Consider the following 20,040-nt stretch of genomic DNA (forward strand, 5'->3'; position numbering starts at 1 on the left):
AGACGCGCGGACGTGGAACCCGTACTTCCGAAGAACCGCGGAACGCGTCGCTTTGACCGAGAAAACGGTTAATGCGCGAACACCGCCCATTCGTAGCCGGTCCTTCGCGTTCGTAATCGAGTGTTCGCAAGAGCGCCTCGAAATGCCGGAGTCGGGGAAACTCCACAGCAGCCCTTTCAACCCCTATTTACAATGCAACGGCCTCCGTAATTTACCAGGCGAGCAGTACGCGAACCGATAAACGCGTTGCTGTATTGCCTTGCTCCTGGCTTGACAAATACAACGCTTACGCACATATATAGACGCGAGCACGGTTTATGGGGCCACGTAATACTCTCGCGAAATAGTTACAGCTCGTATCGAAACACGAAGGTCTCGCGACGATTTCACCGAGTTAATTAACCGCTTGGTAGCTTACTTGCATCGTAACGCCATTCCCTTGAGGTTACAACCGTTGCCGCGGTCTAGATTATTCCTGCCAAGGAAATTTTAATTTTCATACGTGTCGGGAGATTCGTCTGCTCGTTAAAGAAGAGCTGCGTGAAAGTCTTGGTGTTGGTCTTGCGAGACCTACCAATTATATGTGCGCGCTCGTGGTTAACGTAATCTACCTTCTCTGTGTGAATTGCAAACGCTAACACCCTTGTTTCCTGAGCGATGAATACATTAAAAATAATGTCGGCGATAAAAAAGTAATAATAATAATTATCGGAAGGCTGGGCAAGTAGGACATTGTAACGCATAGTGGCACGTGATGATTATGAAAATTTTTTGTCGGATGGCCGATACGAACGCGTCGAACATCCCCATATACCGTTTGCCTGCTATCGTCCCTCGTATCGAACGTATAAATATCGTTCACGTGACACGGTGTACGAGCCCTGCAATTGCGGGAAACACCCTCTAGAAAACACATCGGCTTGTCTGGAAATCAGCCTCTCGTGCTTTGGGCGACATAAATTTCTTCTACGTCTGAGATATAAAAAATATTGCCACGGAAAGGGAAACGAGTTTATCGTTGCGGGAACAGAGAGACGATGGATTCGTAAAGCCACGAGAATTCTGATTTAGTTTGCGGAACGATTCTACCTTCTGCCACGATTTATTCAGGCAATACGCGTGGATTTCTCGACGGTCAGATCCTCCAACTTTAAAAAGGTCCTTTGTTTTTTGTCACGGCAAACTTTTCCAACTCGATCGACGAGAGAAAAGTGGTTTCCGTAAGCTGATTTGAAGGCGCGTTACACCGCGCCACGCTCAAAGTACAAAAAAGCTTCGTTAAGCCGTTCGGAATCTCGAAACACTCGCCGAAAAACCGGGCACATTCGTAGGCAAGATCACCATGACGCCTGGCCACGGACTGGCGTGTTTCTTTGTGTCTTCACGGGGGTGAACCTCGTTAAAAGTGAATCGAGTCCCTCGTGAAAACTTAAGTAACCGGTTCTTCCGTGCAACCTAATAATTCATCCTGAGGGTTACTTTTCCGTATCTTCGTGTTGAAGGTAGTGATGGGCATTCATGGCTCTTCCGTCTCGAGCAATTTTCTTGCGTAAGAATTCAAACGTCGAAGAAGATCGTAGAATCCGACAGACCTCGATGTTTCCCGACCAAACTGAATTGGAAATTTTAACGAACTTAACGGTTTGGAAGCGTCTGAATTTGGGAAGTGTAGCAAAGCCTTGAAATCGAATCGGATCGTTTTGAAGCTGTCGCTATCCGGCGGAAGCTCTTTTCAATCTTTGCGTCGTAGGTTGGTTCGACGAAAGGCGAGGTTTTGCAGGTCCAAAGGGCGGCTTATGAATGGGCAATTAATCCACGAAAACCACAGGCACGTCGTCACCCTCGGTGCTTGCGTGCTCCGTTACGCCGCCATAAGCCACCTAAAATCCAGTCGTCCACCCGCCATCGTACACTGTATTATTCAAGGAGTGCCGCTTTGCATCTCCTCCCTTTCCCTTTATTTCTCTCTCTCTCTCTCCCTCTTTCTGATAATGATTTATTTAGCCGTGCAGCATACGTAAATAGGAGACACACATTAGCCGCAACTAAGCCGGCAGCCGTATATTCCTCTGGAAAGGGAGCGAGATTATCTTTGCGACTCTTAATGATGTTACGTGATATCTTTACTCGGTCGAAGCTTCGGGAAGAGCTACGGGGTCCGACGCAATGAAATATTGGACGTTCTCTTTGTGTTGTTCCGTTTGCGAATTCATCGCGGTTACCAAGCGACATCTCTACAACTGTGATACGTCCCAATGTAGCTCGTCAAGCGACCAATGGGGATGAAATTAATAAAAGCGCGACGCGCATAAGCGTTCAAATTGCGAGGATCCCTTCATGCCCCAAACAGCCGTACAACACGCCAACTCGTGACATATAATTAAACTATCATCTCCATATTCATGCCGGCCAAAGCAAACTTCCATACTCATCCATATACATTGCTAAACAATTGTCGGTCACCTATTTGCATTTAGGTTACAGTCTTCATTAACCGGGCCGGTGCTCGCACATTAAAACGCGAAAATTTTTATGATTCTCTCTATTCTCCCCTTTTCTCCCTCCTGTTTTCCTCTCGCGCGTGTATCGCGTTCATCGTGTCGTTGACTTTTAAAAAATTCTCGCGAATCACGCCAAGCTCCCTTATCGATATCGACGTTCTAGCAACCCATTTCACCGCAAAGAAATCCACACATTGTATAGCCTCTTATCGCCTACAGACGACGTTCCCTTAACTGAGAGAGAGAGAGAGAGAGGGAGAGAGAGAGGGAGAGAGAAGAGAAGCGGAAGAAAAAGGAAGAGAAACGGAACGCAAATCGAAACGTCAGTAGTGAATGGCGTTTCAGTAACCCACTCGATGTACCCCTAACCCGATCCACTTAGTCGACCCCCGGTACGCGAGACGCGAGGAAATGTTCGACGCGTGTCGGCGACACTCTCTCCCTTCGCCGGAATCGGCTTTACGAAAACTCCAGCCGCTGTGGAAAATCGCTGGGAAGGATGTCGCGAACGCGCAACCGACACGATAACGCGTTTTGACACGTAAAACTCTGGCAAATCGGCACTCGCGCTCATTTCCACGTCGCACCAACGACGAAAATATACGCTGGGATGGTCGAACGATGGAAGAGAAGGGAACTATCGGTACGACGAACAGCGACGAAGAAGAGTTACGCTTCTGTCTGAACGTGTCTTCTCGCGAACACAAAATAGAGCTTCTCACCTCTCGGCGTCCCGTTGCCGTTTCTGGTTTCGCGAAATCTTTGTCGTCGCTGTTTTTTCCGGACGCGCGGCTAACCTAGACAAGTCGCTACCGTTTACAGCCTGAAAACTATATCGAACGGTTCTGGCGATTTTCCGGAAGGCACGCAACTAAAATACCTACCATGTCAGTCTTGCGACGTTTTCTTTACATTATAACGCGCTTCCTTCTGTCGCAAATATTAATATCAAACGTTCGAATTTATTCCGATTCAGCAACGCAATGATACCAATCGAGAATATCGAGCGAGTTAGTAATTCGAGCGCTGCAGAGAAACTGTGAGAACATCCTCCGCTACATTTTTTCACGGCACAGAGGTGGCTGTGGTGGGAATTTTATTGCGTCGTGGAAAAACGTCGGCCTGGCATTACGGCGCGTATTGATTTCTCCGCAGGGCAGAAAAATAAATAACATAACTGGCAGGGCGAAATTAAAGCCCTCCGCTGAGAGAGGTCGCGCGCGCGTCGATGATTTTGATCGCGTCCGAGGGAAATTTGCATGAAGAACGCGCGACGACTGGCGACCAAACGCAAAGCTGCGAAGCACGAAGTCTCGCGTTACAGTCCTGGACGAAGTCGTCTTCTTCGCGAAGAGAAAATAAAATTTGGCCTCTCTGAGCCCGTCGGTCGCGCGGAAGCTCGGATCAAGCTTTTTTTCTCGCGACGCGGTAGCACGGCAGACAAGACGGTACCGTGGCCCACGGCTAGCCAAAACATTCGAGACTTGATCGCGAGCCAAAAATCTCATCGCACCGCCAAAAAGATACACCTGGCCCATGGTGGAGAGAGTCGAGCCACAGGAAAAGGAGAGAAACGATTCTATTTTTCTCGATCTCACGCCCGGTTTTCGTTCACCCGGCGCAGAACGGCGCGGCGTAACCCCTCGCGCTGCCTCTCGACGTTTCACGTATTCTCGCGTGGCGGTGAATTCGCGCCGCACCGTGTCGCATCGGCCGCGATCAATTCCATAATGAACGCTAGCCTGCTTTCAACCAGATGTCTGTAATTATCAGAATGCGAACGTCCCTCGCAATCGTTCATTCCCCTTTAAAAAATCGATCGCTCTACGGGATACGATCCATTATTCGCCGCTAATATTTACAAACCTGTTTTTACCGAGTCTGTCGCTCTCTTTGGCCGACCAACTTTTATTAATATTGGGCGATATCACCGTGATCGGCATGTTCATCGACGGTCATGCATTTCGTGTGCATTTTAATAAATTCAAAGCTCGGCCATTGGAGCCGCACGTTAACGCACGCTCGAACCCTTTGTGCACGTATTTTCCTCGCAACGCGGCTCGCGTATTCCATTATCATAGATTCCACTGGCAGATGCCACGGGACAACGTTCGTTGATCTCTACGCGTGCTTGTCCTTTCGCATCGACGAAATTCGATACTTTTGCGAAAACAATTTTGAAATACGTAGCTACAGCCATTCTTTCGCAAAGTAAAAATTATGAGAATGAGAAAATGTTATTCCCGGTTGTTCGAGAGAGACCGTGTACTTTGTTACGACTCGAAATAACACGCCTTCCTTTTCTATCTCTGAACTTCGGCGTAGCTCATGGTTCATAATTTAATTAAGGATTACGCCAGAAAATGAGAATCGTAAGCATGCACTGTTCCACGCAAAGTCGCTGTACGTATTTTTCCCGAAGGTGTGTAAGTCCTCGAAAAAATCTGGAAAAAATGGAACAGTCGCGTTGAAAGCTTCTCCGAGCTTTCGCCGGTCTTTGTTCAGCGATGGAAAATACGGCTACTGACCGAACGTTACTAATCCATCGGATTATCGTCGAACGATCGCTTTCTTCGCGCTTGATTTATAGCGGCACGCTTGCCGGTAAAGATAGATTTACACCTCGTGAAGTTTAAAAGCACCTTCCTACCGGCTGAATGTCCCTCGGGCTAGATTATATCGATGTCGAATTACGTAAGCTCTCCATCATCCCCCTGCTAACCACCTGCAACCTATCGCGAATGCGAGAAAAAAGAATAAGGGAAGGGAAAAAAGCATTTTAACAAACGATTAAAACCAAGATAGCGGAACGAATTTTCCTTATTCTCGAATATCGAACGCGTGCCGCGAGCGATCGTATTCGAATTCTCCTGTAATAATGAAACATTCTGGGAATAAAAAGAAGTCGCAGTCATACGATTCTTATCTTTACGACGAGCGAGCTCTAGTCAGCGCTTTCGGTTTCTCTCGATCAGAGAGACCATTCCGAAGTAAAAAAGCTGAAGTATAAAAAAACATGGAACGATAAAGCCGAGCCGCACGGAAAGGGGTTTCGCGGATAAATCGATACGGTGCAGCCGATCGAGGGTCGAAACGAGTAGATTTTACCTTTCGACGAACGAGTGTCGCGCGACGGAAAAACAGAGGCAAGCGCGTCGGTGAACATGGAGAGGAGCGAATAAATTTTTTGAGGCGACAAAGAGTAACGCGGAACGGAAAGAGGGACGCCGGTGGACGACGCGGGGTCGAAATATAAAAAGAACTTGCGACCCTTTTGCCACTCGAGATACGTGCAACTCCGATACGAAATTTATAGTCGAATTACAGCTGGCTACCGGAGATAGTTGTCCGAAACCAGAGGAAAAAATGAATCGACAGCCAGACGAAACAAATCCGTTGGACCTAATAAAAACGGAAACGGTTGAATATTCCATCGCGCCGCATGCCCTCGTAGCACCGAGGCCGGTTTCAAGTTGGTGCATATGGCGTTTTCCTTTCGCGCGATCGTTCGAAATGTCGAAATAGAATCTGATAAAGGCAGACCATGAATGAGTTTTCGTTAACGCAGATTCCAGTTAGATCACAGCGTGAGCTTACGAATATTATTTTCGAATCCAATTCTGAATGGAGTTCGCGGTCGTAAATCCGGCCGAAAAGGATTCGCGTAACCGATCCTCCGCTGATTCCGGTCTCTAAAAACCGTCTGTCTCGAAAAATCGATAGATTCGACAGCTCGATCGAACGAAATCGCGACACCAGTATGATATTTATATCTTGACCATCGACCAGGATTTATTATTACACGGTACATAAAATTAAAAACAATCGTGTCGTAAATTTCTGCGCGATCATCGTGCAATTAAATCCATTTTAGCGTGAACTACCGACAACGCCAAGAATATATTCGCTTACGCGAGCATGGTTTTTTGGGACTTTGCGACAAAGAAATTTCAAACGGAGACACGAAGAAATCGAGGAAACGCAGGGGTAGGCGATAACGACGATTCGCAAAGGCAGAGCAAAACATTGGCAAGTCGAACCGGCAAGACGGCTCCGTTAGCAACTTAATTAATTAACGTGCATCCCTCCGCATTGCTTGCGCGTTTTACACTCGAAACGCTGACTAATGGCTCCGCTGATTAATACCCCTTGCAGATGTTACGTAGCGATCTAAGCATTAAGACCACAATGTCTACAGTCGATTCAACGATTGAATTATCATGGACAAACTGCCAAAGTATTAAAACGTACGCGACGATCGTGCCATTCCCCACGCTGTGCATCCAGATTGGCTTTGAATAACAAGTCGCTCTCGTCGGCCGTTATGAATTATGCATACATTGCAAATCTAAAATAGATTGAAAAGATATTCGCAATCGATATCGAAACTTTCGTCGAGGAAACCAACTGAACGATTAACCTTTAGATGATAATACCTACGAACTACTTAGGACGACTAGAGTTTCCAAACTGTGTCATTTTATTTATCGACGAGGAACAGTTTGCCAAATTATGATCGATACTCGCATTAAGCTCGATATATGTATTTCTGTCATTGACGTTCCAACTAGAACCGATATACATATTGTCCATCATCGTCGAACGACGTACTCGCAAACGACGTTAAAAGCGGAAACTGAAAAGCATAGGGGAGCAATAATTAGCGGAAGCGTCGAGTTGGCGAGGAGAACGGTAAACAACCGTCTCGATTTTATCAATATCTCGGTCGGCGAAGATAACTTTCCGGGTGGATATGTTGACCCAGCGATCGGTGGCGACTCTCTCGGGGCGAAATGTGTAAGGAAGGTTATATAGGAGAGCGAGCGGGGTTTGAAAAGTTAGTTCTGGTGACATATGTGGCCAACACATGTAGAGGCGGAAGTTGAGCCGGGATCGGCTAGGACCAGCTAGCTGCGGGCTGCGTGACATTTCCACCCCGTAACTACCTCGAACCGTCGTTTAAGGAAATAGAGCTGTCCGACGCAAACCCGCTTCTCGCCACGGCAACTGGCTTTCAAGGTATGCCAATAAATAGTAATCCAAGGTAAAAGATGCGCAAACCAAGACAAGTCGAAGACGAAAACCAGACATGTTCGTTTAGCTTCTTATTTGATCATCGTTATGTTCGTTTATTTCGGCTGGGAAATGTTTGAATTTCAATCTGAGAGTTTCAATTGGAAAAATTTCAATTGAAAATTAGCCTCGTATAACGATAAAAGCGATAGAAAAGTTAATAACGAAAAAGAGTTAAATCATCGCGTTCAACGCGCCATCCTTAAAACTGGTAACGTTAATAGTCACGGAAAGAGGTGTTCGCTTATTTTACTGTGTTTTAAACATGCACGTACACACCGATACGCAGATATTGTCTGTTTAGAAGGCAAAAACATCAGCGTCATTGCGGATTTTAATATCGCTTTACGGGGTACGAAATTAACCGGAATCGGTATCGAGTTCGGTGGACGCGTAAGTCGGCCACGGGAAAATGAATAATAATGAGGGAAAACTCGACGTGGTCTCGTCCACGAGGGTAATAAACGGAAACTTAATCAAACGACTCGTCGCAGCCAGACCAATCCGATCGAAGTGCTTTTCTATGTAGCGTGCGACGTTCCACGGCCACCGATTTTTCAACGCGGATTTCCACTGGATTTCGATCAGTCACGGCCAGCCATTCGAAGTAATTAATCGGTTTCCTGATGCGGCCTACCAATCGGCTTGCCCTCACCGACATCGAATATAAATATTACGAAATCGTGGACGATTCCGCCGGCCGATCGTGACCGCAAATCAGTGCGGCATAGCGAATCCGTGAAACAGCGTATGACGCGATGCGCGGTTACGCTCGCTGATTCGCGTCATCGATACTCCGATTAAATAATTATTAATAATTACACGCGTTCGCGTGCAATGAACAACGAACAGATATCGACGTGGATTTAATTCACCGCCCTTAAGCGTGACACCATTTACATTCGCTGGAGCCGGAGTTGCTTCATGCGACGCGTTCAACAACGCGGTAAAGAGGAAGCTTCGTGGAAACTCGTGTCTCGTGCAAATTAATTCGGGTTGAACACCAGAATATATCGAGAACCTGGCTAATTACGTTGCTCGCGCCGATTCTTAAAGGTTTACTCGGGGCCGGTCGTAGTTTCGTACCGCGCGAAATTCGGTCGTTTCGCTTAATTAAACGCTTCCTTAATTAATTAGAGAAAGATCGAGCACCGTTCGAAGGCTAAACGACGTGCCGCGCCATGGCAGAAGGACACTTGCATGGATCGTAAGTCAACGCTCGTAAAATTTTCACCCCCGACTTTATTCGTCCGCCGGCCGTACTACTCTCGACCAGCACCGTTTTTATTCACCAACATATTCGGAATTTTTCCGGCTGGTCGCTTTATTGAATGTACACCGGCGAAGTTGGACGAAACTTTCTCCACTATATTTTCAACCGCTGAAAAAGTCCATCCCCTCTCGACACGGTTAGACCCGCACGACTCCCGAAACCTATCTAAATCTCGTCTCCTATACGCTGTCTTTTTCGCTTCGTGTATTTAACGTGCGTTTAATTAATCGATTTTCCCGATTAACTGCATAAAAGGGCGTGATCCCTTACTACGAAGTTAGTCCAACTTGCTAATTCGAGATAACGCGACCTCGTTAGCTTTCGAAACTTCGGTTAAATTTTGGTTGGACGTCAACGATCATCGACGAGGGTAACGGTAGAAGCACCGAGCGAAATGTAACCGAGCACCGCATCTAGAAATCGTCGAATCAAGTTTCGTGGTCATCGGTCCAACGGATTCCTACGAATTCCAGCAAATTCGAGTTTCGGCTGATTCGCTTCGATAAGAACGGAACGGAATAACCGAACTTCCGGGCTGAGGTTACTCAACAGCAGAAATCACCTCTAGCGGCATTCGAGCGTTTTCCTGGTGGCCGGTGCTAACAGGCAATGGCGCAACGATGGAAAATGATCGAGGGTGAACGGCTCTAGCCGACGTCCCAATTTCCCAGACAGTAACCTGTCCCGCCAGCTGGCACCCTTCGGGACATCAGGGTTTTCCCTCGTGACCCAGCAGTCACCTCTCCCTCCACCTTCTCCCTCCATCGAATCCTCCCCATCCGTGACATCCCTCCCCTATCTTTCCATATACCACGTCCGAAGGTTATGGTTCGGCATAAATCTACTTATAACGGCCAGCAACTATTCGTCGACGCTGGACTATTTCACGAGCTCCTCCTTGACATAAACGCGCCGCGTAAATCGTGCCTTTTCGATGGACAGGGGTTGGTTACTACCCGGCAACAGCCTATCTAGAAACGTATCTCTCCCCCTCTTCGTTGTTTCCCCGTGCTCTTCGTTTTCTTTCGCCGTTTTTTCGGTCGGTTCATCGATCCGACTACGCGCGATACCACTCCTCCTAGATTAAGGTAATTGAGAGACTGCGAGTAGCTGGTTCGACGTTTTCGCTAATGTAACTATAATTCAGGATGTGGATATTATGAATTCCAGTCCAGAGATTTGACCGCAAATTTCAAGGGGGTTAGAGACCCCGGACAGCTGTCGACCAGAGAAACTTCGCGCTAATTACTTGGACTACGATTAACCCTGTGATCGCCATATATCACGATGAGAAGGGTGAACCGTTGAAAGACACCGGATTAAGAGTAACGAATCGATTCTTCCTGCCTGCGTCGTTCATCAAATGGAGGAACTATTCGCTTGACGGCTTCGTTGCTCGAAGAACGATTCCCAATTTTCCTCCACCAGCGAATAAGTCGGAAGAGAAAGCAACCCTTTGGCGTTATAGAAACAAACATTCGGACGAGTCGAGTTTCATTGTGATCACCGTATCGCGTTAATGGGCGTTACATTTATTACGCGTCAGTTTGTAAATGGATGTCTCGGCGAAGGAAAATAGCAGTCCATGGCGAAGGGGTTGAAAGGTTGAGAGGGACTTCTGGTAACTTTGCTCGAGCCCTGTTGGAAATGCCAAGAGGGTAGGAATACGTATACGCCCCGGTGGATGGAAACGCCATACGACCAAACGAGTAACCCAGTTTTGCTCGCAGGAAACTATCCGCCAAGGGAGTAGGGCGCGGGCCCACGTAACAAGAAGGGGTGTGGAAGAGGCAACCAGCTAGCCTCGCGTGGATGCTAGAGAGTGTTTCGAAATAAAGTACGGTACATTATAACCAGAGTCGTTCTACACACATTCAGAGACACGAATGGCGAGGGTAGGCGCGCATGCGTTTCTCCGCACGCTCGAATAATTTCAAAGAGAAACAGACAGACAGGCCGAGAAACTAGCAGGAGAGAGGCGGGCGGAAAACGAGACAGAAGGTGATAAAAACGGTGATGGAAGAAGGAAGATAGAGCTGGCAGAAAGAGAAAAAGAAAAAAAGGAAGAACACAGAAAGCGCGAAGAAAGGGTGGGCTGAACGCGAGAGAAAGAGGTGAGCCTCGTGCCCCCGCCCATTTAAAGTGTTATCTTTGAAATTGCGTACCGCGGGAGCGTTATTAAATTAAGTAAACCGCAAAAAAGTTTCTTTCGAGCCACGGACCGTATACATGGCTGCGCGTCCTGGTGTAGTTACAGACTGAGCCTCACTCGCGGCATATATGGGAATTAATACCAGAGGAAAACCACCACCCTGTGCCTCTTTCATCCCTTTCTATTTCTCACTGCACACAGCCAACCGACATTGACTTTCTAAACCTAAATATTCCTACACGTACAGGAGCAACCCGTATAAAAAGCTGCTTTTAATTTTGCGATCGTAATATACGTAGTTGCCTCGGTCTCCGACGGCCATCGCCAGAACCGTGGTTAAGACTTCCGCCGACGCACCAACAATTCGGGATGCGCACACTCCACTCCAAATGCAAACGTACCTTCGGTTATTTTTACAAGCTTTTTTCCCCAACTGGGACAGGACAACGGCGCGGAGCTTTTAAAAACGAATTTTTCCCCCGTGCTGCACGTTGGTTCACTGATGCGCCGTTAATAATAAAACGATTCAACAAATCCGTTGGTTGTAATCGGTGCACCATTAATTTCCTGTAAAGCCCGGCCGGATAGAGAGCTCCGCGTAGTTCCGTCGAATTAGTTAATAAAATCTGGTATCTCGTTAATAAAAGCCCAGGCACGGTAAAATCCTTTCGTCTCGCCTCTTTCTTCGACCCTCGCACCTTTTCGATTTACTAATTATCTGAGAAAAAAAAAAAAACAAGGGAACTGCTGCCCAAAAACAAAAGTCACCCTTTTCACGAGGACACTGGCGAGAAAAAGCAAACGACTTTCGAGAAACTTCGGGAGCAATTTTCCTCTAATAAAGGACGTCCTTAAAGCGATTGACTCTCGCAAAGAATCTGCTTTGATACTCGCCTCTCCAACTTTTTATTCGTTGAAAGTTTGACACTTTCGCTAACTCGTAGCCCTGGATACGAGAGTGGAAAAGGGTTTCGCTGTCCACCACCGTGGAAAAAGGAGCAAAAGGAACGACATTCTAGCGTTATCAGAGACGCGAATACAATGTGCGCGACGGAAAGAAAGCGATCAATCGCGAGACTCCTGCGATTCATCTAGCGTCCCATTCCGTTTCCTGCTTTTACCATGAAAAACGGACTAACGAATCCTTTAGTATGCACAATAATTACGCTTCGACGATCAATCGAGTTCAAACGAAATCGTATATTTCATAATTTCATAAAGTACCTGCTCGTGAATACCGGGCATTAGACCTAAAATTATTCTTTATCAAGAGTATGTAGAACAGTCGATAAATCGTAATTATTAAAGATCACGTGCGCAAACCATCGATTCTGAGAAATGGCTACTTTTATGATGGCAACGTAACGAAAGAATTTTAATTCACCATTTCCTTTTTTATGGCGCGTCAGCAGCGTGCGTAAATATTCCAACACGCACTCGTAACGTACTCGCCGCGGAAGTGTTATCGAGCTCAGGATACACCGTGGTATCACCAGTTTACGCTCAACCGAGAAATCGCGTTCCCATAAAACCTGTCATCCAGGAGGATCAGATTTTAACGACTGCTGTCGTTTGTATGTCGCGGCAAGCGTTTTTTGTTTATACCTAGCTTTCGGTCAAAAATATTAATTAACAAGCTGTCCCATCCTATCATCGAATTATGTCGTTTGTTTTAACTCGACAGTGCAGTGCTTCAACGCAAATACACTGCCGTTCGTTTAACGAAGTTAGACTTCGAGTTAATTTCTATGGAAAATTTACCGGTTACAATATCGCGCGGCGTAAGCTTAGAGAAAGCTTAAGTGTTCGAGCGCCGAGTGTTTCGTTATCGAAATCGTCAACCGAATCGCGGGAACGCCACTTTCCAGAGGGTCAAATTCCAGAGAACGCGGAGGGCCGCTGTATGCTTTTCATATTGGAAAAGTCGCCGATTCGCGACGAGTTTATTCAACGATGGCGTGTAAAAGAGCAACTCGTGCCGGTAAACACGCGTGTTTACGATAAATCTCAATGGAAAGCCAATTACGTGTTCGAAGCGAGCCGAAGTTACCAGTGAGCGTTAATGGGTTCAAGTGAATGGTACAGTAAATTGCACTATCTCCGGTGCTGTTTCTGGTTTGTCCAACGGTAAATCTACCGCGAAGTATATTTAGTACGTGGTCCTCGTAAATTCGCGAGGGTGCTGCTCGAACGAAGAGAGAAGAAAAAAAGGAGGCGTCAGAGAAGGGAAAACGAGAGAGAGAAGAAAGAGAGACGGAAAGAAATGCGATGGTAGAGGATCGTCGCGGACGGCCGTCCTAAAAATCGCCAGGCAAAGTTTGTTATAAAATCTTATTGCACGATCGTTCTCCGGGGAATAAATAGCGCGAACGAGTCGCGCACTTTCGCAGGTATTTACCGTGTTAACGGCTCTAACCGTGTGTTCCTTGTCAGTTTTTTAATACGCTTTAAACAGGAACCGATATTCGACGGCAGACAGTCCCTTTGGAGGGACATTGCCGTGATCCTTTATTTATATCTTCTTTTCTTTATATCTTCCGATCAGACACAGTCCATGCAATACCAAAGAGCTCTATCGGTAATTTTACCTCTGCGATTTCACGAAGTGGAAAAGACGCGCGGTTCGGACTCTACAAATTCGACGCTGACGAAAGTATGTTTTATCGGAGGCGCGGACCGCGAAACCACGACAAAAGCGTTCCCCTTGATTTCCCCTAGGATCGTATCAATGGGACAATCCACGTTCCTTGGATCCTCTTTTCTCTCGCGTGTGCCGTATCGTCTTGAAATTCCTTCGCAAATAAAATTTCTCGAGGGTAGAAGTGTTGCTGGGAACTCGTCGGTAATCGGAAAACATTCCACTCGGACGAAAATCTCTTGTTTTGCTGCAATTGAATTCTATATTCGAAGAAAGAAACGTAATTACGAAGAAACACGCGTAAAATCGTTTAGCAACCGGGCGGACATTTCTGATTCTACGCTGATGACCCTCTGCTTGTAGCTTGCGAACACGCGAATGCCGCAAACGACACGTCTACCAGCGTTCGTACGTCTCGTCGTGGTTAGTTAACCGTGCTATAAATACCTCGACGTCGGCATAACATTATTTTTCCAAAGAAACGTCTTGGACACATCGAGCTGTCTCTGCACGGGATCTCTCCCCTCCTTTCACCCTCCCGTCTTGTCACACGACACCAAAAATTACCGACGAATCGGAGAAATTTTTACGCGTCTACGTCTCGTTCGTATTCTCGTTCGAACGATAACCAGCTGCTAATAAAGTCGTGCGAGACACGTTGTTAATTATGTTTTTCTTTCGTTGATTGCAGATGCGCGGAAGGCTTCACGGGTCTGCGGTGCGAGACGAAGGACGTCATCAGCACCGGAAGTGTGTACAACCGGCGTAGGGCGCCGTTTTCCTGCAAGCTGGGACTATCGACCTCGTACTACTGCTAGCGATAATCGCGCGGGGCCCTTCCATTCCGAGTAGACCCTTTTCTAACGTTGAACTCGGTGTACTCGGTATAGTCGGTCGAAACAGCCTTTCGAGCCCACGAGAAGAATGTCGTGAGAGGGCCAACGCGCGACCAAAATAACAAACGTGGAGGCGATTGTAATAACGCGATCGATCTCGAGATCGAGCGAAATATATCTGCGAACGGAAACGCAGCGAAATACACGACGAGAACATTGAACAGGGGAATAGGAAAAAAAAAAAGAGAGAATCAAACACGGGAGCGAATCTACGTGCGGATTTTTCGGGAACCGTTGTTGTCGGGCATTAGAACGAGTCCTCTGTATTGTAGGAACGGGTTCCAAAATCAATTTTTGGCACCGGGCATTCGTACCTTCTTCTTTCTCTTCTTCTGTTTCTACATCACCTCGACGAGTTTCTTCTATTTTGCTCTATTTCCTCCCTCGATTCTTCCTCTTCTACTTCTACCGCCGTTACTATTGTTACTTCTCTATTAGAAAATGTCGCGTTACGAGACGTGCCTCGCGTCTCTATCGAAATTCTATTCGCGAGAAGAAAAGAAACGAACGGGAGAGCATGTACGTTCTCGTACGTTTGAATGTGCGTGTGTCTGTGTGTCCGTGTGTACGCGCGCGTGTGAAAGGAAAACGGAGAGACAGAGGTGAACGTACCAGAGGGTGTGCAAGGGAAAGAGTTATGGCGGATTCTCGCCTGTCCCGAACCCCTTCAGTTTCATATCGGGAAGGCAGAAGAGAGCGTTCGAGTGACGCTCGTGATTCAGAAGTGGTGCTTGACCTCGAAAGATCGCGAACCACCGATGAAGAACGTAAAAAGGAAGGGATGCAGTCAGAAGAGCATTCGAAGGTCGCACTTTTCGGAGTCTCTACGGGAGAACAATACCAAAGAGCCCAGGGTCTCGATGAAGGACGTCGTGAGAACGGTTGAAACGCTCGGAGATCGTCTTGGTCGATACGTCTACGTAAAAGTATACGAAAAAGAAAAATACGAGTGTGCAACACGCGTAGAGAAAGGAGGTTAAAGGTTACGAAAGGGTACCTTTCGTGCAGGTATCCATCTCCAGCGGCGGGATTAACGCAATCTCGAAACGCGTCTAAATATTTGACAGCTTCGAGTCTTGCCGTCTCGAATTGTTCCAGATCAAAGACGGTAGACGCGATTCGAGATTTCGCGACGATCGGTTCGTTGAGAAATTTCGTGAACCAAGTATCGCACGCTTAACGTCCGTTGCTACTCGTCTTCGGTGACTTCTCTTTCGCGACGATGGAAGGGAGCATCGTCGTATTCGTCATCGTCGTAGTCATCGTCGTCGTCGTCGTCGTCGTCGTCGTCGTCGTCGTCGTCGTCGTCGTCGTCGTCGTCGTCGTCGTCGTCGTCGTCGTCGTCGTCGTCTTCGTCTTCGTCGTCGTCGTCGTTGTTGTCGTTGTTGGAAAATGTAGGCCACACCGGTGAAGCGTAAAGTTGCGAGTGAGGGAGCAAAGAGGTTGGTCGCGAAAACTGGCTTAACGACGCAACACCAGAAACGAGAACCTCGGGCAGGCGATATATAGTTGGACGTCTGGCCGAAAATTTCTTCGTATTTTTACGCGACCATCGGGACAATTCGAGAACGCTTCGCGTAGATCGATTGTGTCGCGCGACCGGAATAAATATCGTAATTCACTGGTCGCCGGTGAAATTATCATCGACGCGTGGTGGTCGTCGTCTCGCTTTTTCGCTTTCGACTCTGTTCCTTTCTTCGCGACGTGGTCGCGTTTTTCCCCAGAATTTTCCAACAACGATTGATAAGGGCCGTAACTTCTTTACGTATGTAAAAATATCACCGAGAGAAACGAGAATATTAGCCACTCGAGCCAATCGCTAAAGAAACCAAGGGAGAAAAAGAGAGAGACCACTAGGCAAAAACGATTTTATGTAAAATATGATAATGTAATACGCGCTAGGCTAGTTAAAGCAGAGACTTAAGGTAGTTAATGAAAATAGAGAGCGAGAGAAAAATGATAGTAGAGAAATGGAGAGAGAATGGGTACGTTGGTCGAGAACTTTCCGAACGAGACGATTGGATTGGGTCGAGTAATTCAAGGCAATCTCAAATTTCGAAATTTGTCGATTTTTCGAAAGATCGTTCGACGCGTCTTTGACGGTTTTTAGTTTTCGCATCGGAACGAGACTTCCTTTGCTACACGGCGTGGTACTTTTTTTTCTCCCTCTTAAAACACGCGTCTTTTCCGACAGCTACCAGAAAGAAAGTGGAACGATGATATTTTGGGCGGACACGATGGCGAATCGATCTCTTCCGGAATTCTCGACGTTACGGCTTCGCGAGATCGTAAAGAAAAATGGAAGGGAGGGGGCGTTTAGGATATGCGCTGTGCTCCCCAGCAGTCTCGGGACCCTATTTATGTTTTATATTATATTATATATATATATATATTATATATATAAATATGTGTATAAACATTTTTAATTTATTTATTTAATTCATTAATTTTATTGATTTACGATTAAACGTCATCTCCATCTCGGTAACCGCCTTTGTTTTTAATCTTACGTTGACCTTTTCGTTATTTTTCTTTCTTTCTTTCTTTTATTCAGAGTTTCTCACGGATTAAAACGTTGCGTTTCCTTGATTTTTCCGTTAAGCGCCAGCAGGTAGGTGTACGTATTTTCTTTTGTTACCATCGATTTCGCCTCGTTTGCGCAGCGAACTCGCAACAAGCTAAATGGACGACGATCGCACCGATTAAGTCCCAAGATCTTCAAGTTTTCGACAATGGCGTTGAATCTCGTTGCGAGACAAAAGGAAGGTAAATGCACCGGCACGCGGAACGACTGATTCGAAACAAAAGATTCTTCCCGTAGAAAGTTGATAGACGGAGTCAGGCCGTGGCACGAGAGGGAGTCGCGATGCGACGAAAGAACCCTCGAAGAAAGCCAATAGAAAATTTTCATAGCTAGCAAACAGTTTCTCGTCTGCCGCCTTTAGTCTCTTATTGCATTCCAGCGAGTCGTTTCGAGACGAGTCACTTTTCTTCCCCCGTGAAAATAGCTTTCCGCCTGTTTCCGACCAAGGACGAGAAACGATAAACAACGTCCGAGCTGAAGCGCGACGTTGCGTTTTCATTTCGAAATCGTCAAAGAACCGTGCTACAATCAGAAGGACCGATCCGATGCGCGAGGACAACGCGCGATGAAAAGCAGAAAGGTACGAAAAACAGAGAAAAACGAAACAATTCGCTGGAAAGCGTCGTTTCGCGTGCGTGTTAACGCGATTGCGCGAAAAGATCCGTCGTAAAAGAAGCAACGTCCATAAAACACGAACTACGCAACCACGTCGATTCTCGTAACCGCTTCACTTAATCGAACTTGCTGCTTTGAACGTAACTTTCCTTCGGAAAGATTGGAAGATCACTGGCTACACCATGGAAGATTGAAAACGGCGTTACGCTCGGTATCGGAATACGGTGATACCGCGTGATATTGCATTTCGCGCTGTATGGATCGAACAAGGAAAAGTTTCCGCGTGATCAACGCCTAGTCGAATCGAGCCGAGGCGAACCGAGCCAACCTGTTACTTCGGGAAAATTCGTTTAAAAGTGTGATAATTCATGAATAAGTTGGCCAAGCCGACGGACTATAAATTAATGTACAACGTCGCTCTGGCAGACGCTCGAAAATAGAAATGATTTACTGGATTACCCCTTGTGAAATATAATCAAGCACTCGCCGCAATAGGGATCGCTTTAAATTTAATATGAATCTCGGTTAAAGGAAGCTTCCTGCTTAAAGGAAATAATCGCATTCAACCGATTCGGATTATTTTAATGGGCGATAAATTTAATTCATTCGTTGGGAGAGAATGCAGCTCGGGACGAGCTTAAGTTCGCGCCGCGCCTCGGATGCGATTACCGAAATAGAAATACGAATCGAACCGCGGTTGGTTCTGGGATATTTGCTAACCGCGATTCGCGTCGTCCCGGTTCAACACGAGGAAAGAAAAAAACATGGCCAGAGAATCTGTCTTTTCTTCGTTGCACGGAGAACTTTCCACGCGAAAATCAGCCCCCAAAGTAAATCGGCCGTGGTTAGCTTTTATTTTCGCAAGCGATTTTTATCGTCTGCTTTATTTCTGGCGAAACTTATTTTTCTCGCGTTTCTTCGACGACGATGAGGCTCGCCGCTCTGCTGTTGACGGTGCCGATTTTCGCGAAAAAAGCGACCAACGCTCGCCGAGTGAAGTAAAACGTATGAATATCTACCGCCCGAGATGTATTAAACCTGTCTTGTGCATGTACCGAAAGAGAAATTGCTTCTTGCGCGACCGCCAGCCCCTGCCTGGAAATTCATTCGATTTTCATGATTGCCGCACACTGCCGTTTCCTCGCTGCTTTTTCGTCAGGAACAAAGGTCACGAAACGCGACAAGTGTTTCGCCGCCAAAGAACCAGCCGCTGCTTGTCGTTCACGATCGGTGCGGAAAAATTCAAGCGCGGTTCAAGGATGAACTTTAACAAACGCTGTCGTGCCGGACAACGCGGTGATTAATCGCGATGCTAATTATCGAGAAGGGATCCATCACGCGGTGCGGTGGGAAAATAATGAATCGGTAAACTCGAGAGAAAACAAAACAACGCGCATTCCCGGGAAATAGAAGACTGCGAAGACCGCTCGTTAATTACCGCCCGGAGATCACTCTTTCCCCGGTGACTACTTCGTCGTACGCGATGTTACGATTCCCAATAGTGGAGCAGAACCGCTATTATTATACGTTAAAAACCGAACCGCACCGAACCGGTCTAACTTTATTTGCAAAACGTCGTGATCAAGCCAAAATTCATACGTCAACGTCCTGTTCTTCCCAAGAGATATCGCGCGTTGACGTTCTCCTGCCATCGGGAGCTGAGTACGTGATTTCCAAACGGACTGTCCAGAGAACGCGATCGCGCATCCAGGCACGAACACGCTGTTGATCTACGTATGCGTTTAATTGGGATCTTTCGAAGTGTGTAAACGTGACGATCATCGTAATACACAGGATCGTGGAAACTATAGACGTAAGCACATCGAGAAAGAACGAGATATCGCGATAGAGAAATAAAAGAAATTCGATTCCCGTCGGTCTTGGAAAAGTGCACTAATCCCTCGATAAGAGATTTCTTAAACAATTTGTGGAAACTTGGTGGAATACAGCGGTACGAGAGCCGAGTAAAAATTGTTTCGATTGTATTTTCCGGTTGGGAATTGTCGAGATAAACGGTATCGATTTGCCGCGCAGAAATCACGGTTTTAAATCGACCTCTAGCCCGGAGACAACGGTCAGGCATTGTGCGACGCGAAGAAGGAGAAACTGGTTCGCGATAGAACCGAGGATGGCACAATACCGTTGGAAAGATTGCGAGAAGCTGCTCGAACTCGGAGAAACGAAGTTCGGCTTTATTGGAAAAACAGCTGCGGATTTCTTTCACAATACGGCGAACCGGCAGCTTCTCTTTAAATTGGATTTTAAATATTCTCCAGATATTTTTACTCTTATACGATACAATACGCAG

The 20,040-nt window shown here is 46.7% G+C and overlaps 1 protein-coding gene across 2 annotated transcripts in view; it reads left to right on the forward strand.

Moving 5' to 3' along the window:
* LOC126866546 (protein vein) overlaps positions 1-20,040 on the forward strand; it is a 200,614-nt gene that overhangs the window by 162,937 nt on the left and 17,637 nt on the right. The window contains exon 5 of one of the 2 annotated variants that reach the window (XM_050620279.1): positions 14,329-14,387. In XM_050620279.1, the coding sequence (XP_050476236.1) occupies positions 14,329-14,387 (59 nt within the window). Of the gene's footprint in view, positions 1-14,328; positions 18,125-20,040 lie in introns of those variants that run through there. The other variant, XM_050620278.1, reaches the window with a different exon arrangement.

The sequence above is a fragment of the Bombus huntii genome, chromosome 6, assembly GCF_024542735.1.
Source record: "Bombus huntii isolate Logan2020A chromosome 6, iyBomHunt1.1, whole genome shotgun sequence".
NCBI classification, from domain to species: domain Eukaryota; kingdom Metazoa; phylum Arthropoda; class Insecta; order Hymenoptera; family Apidae; genus Bombus; species Bombus huntii.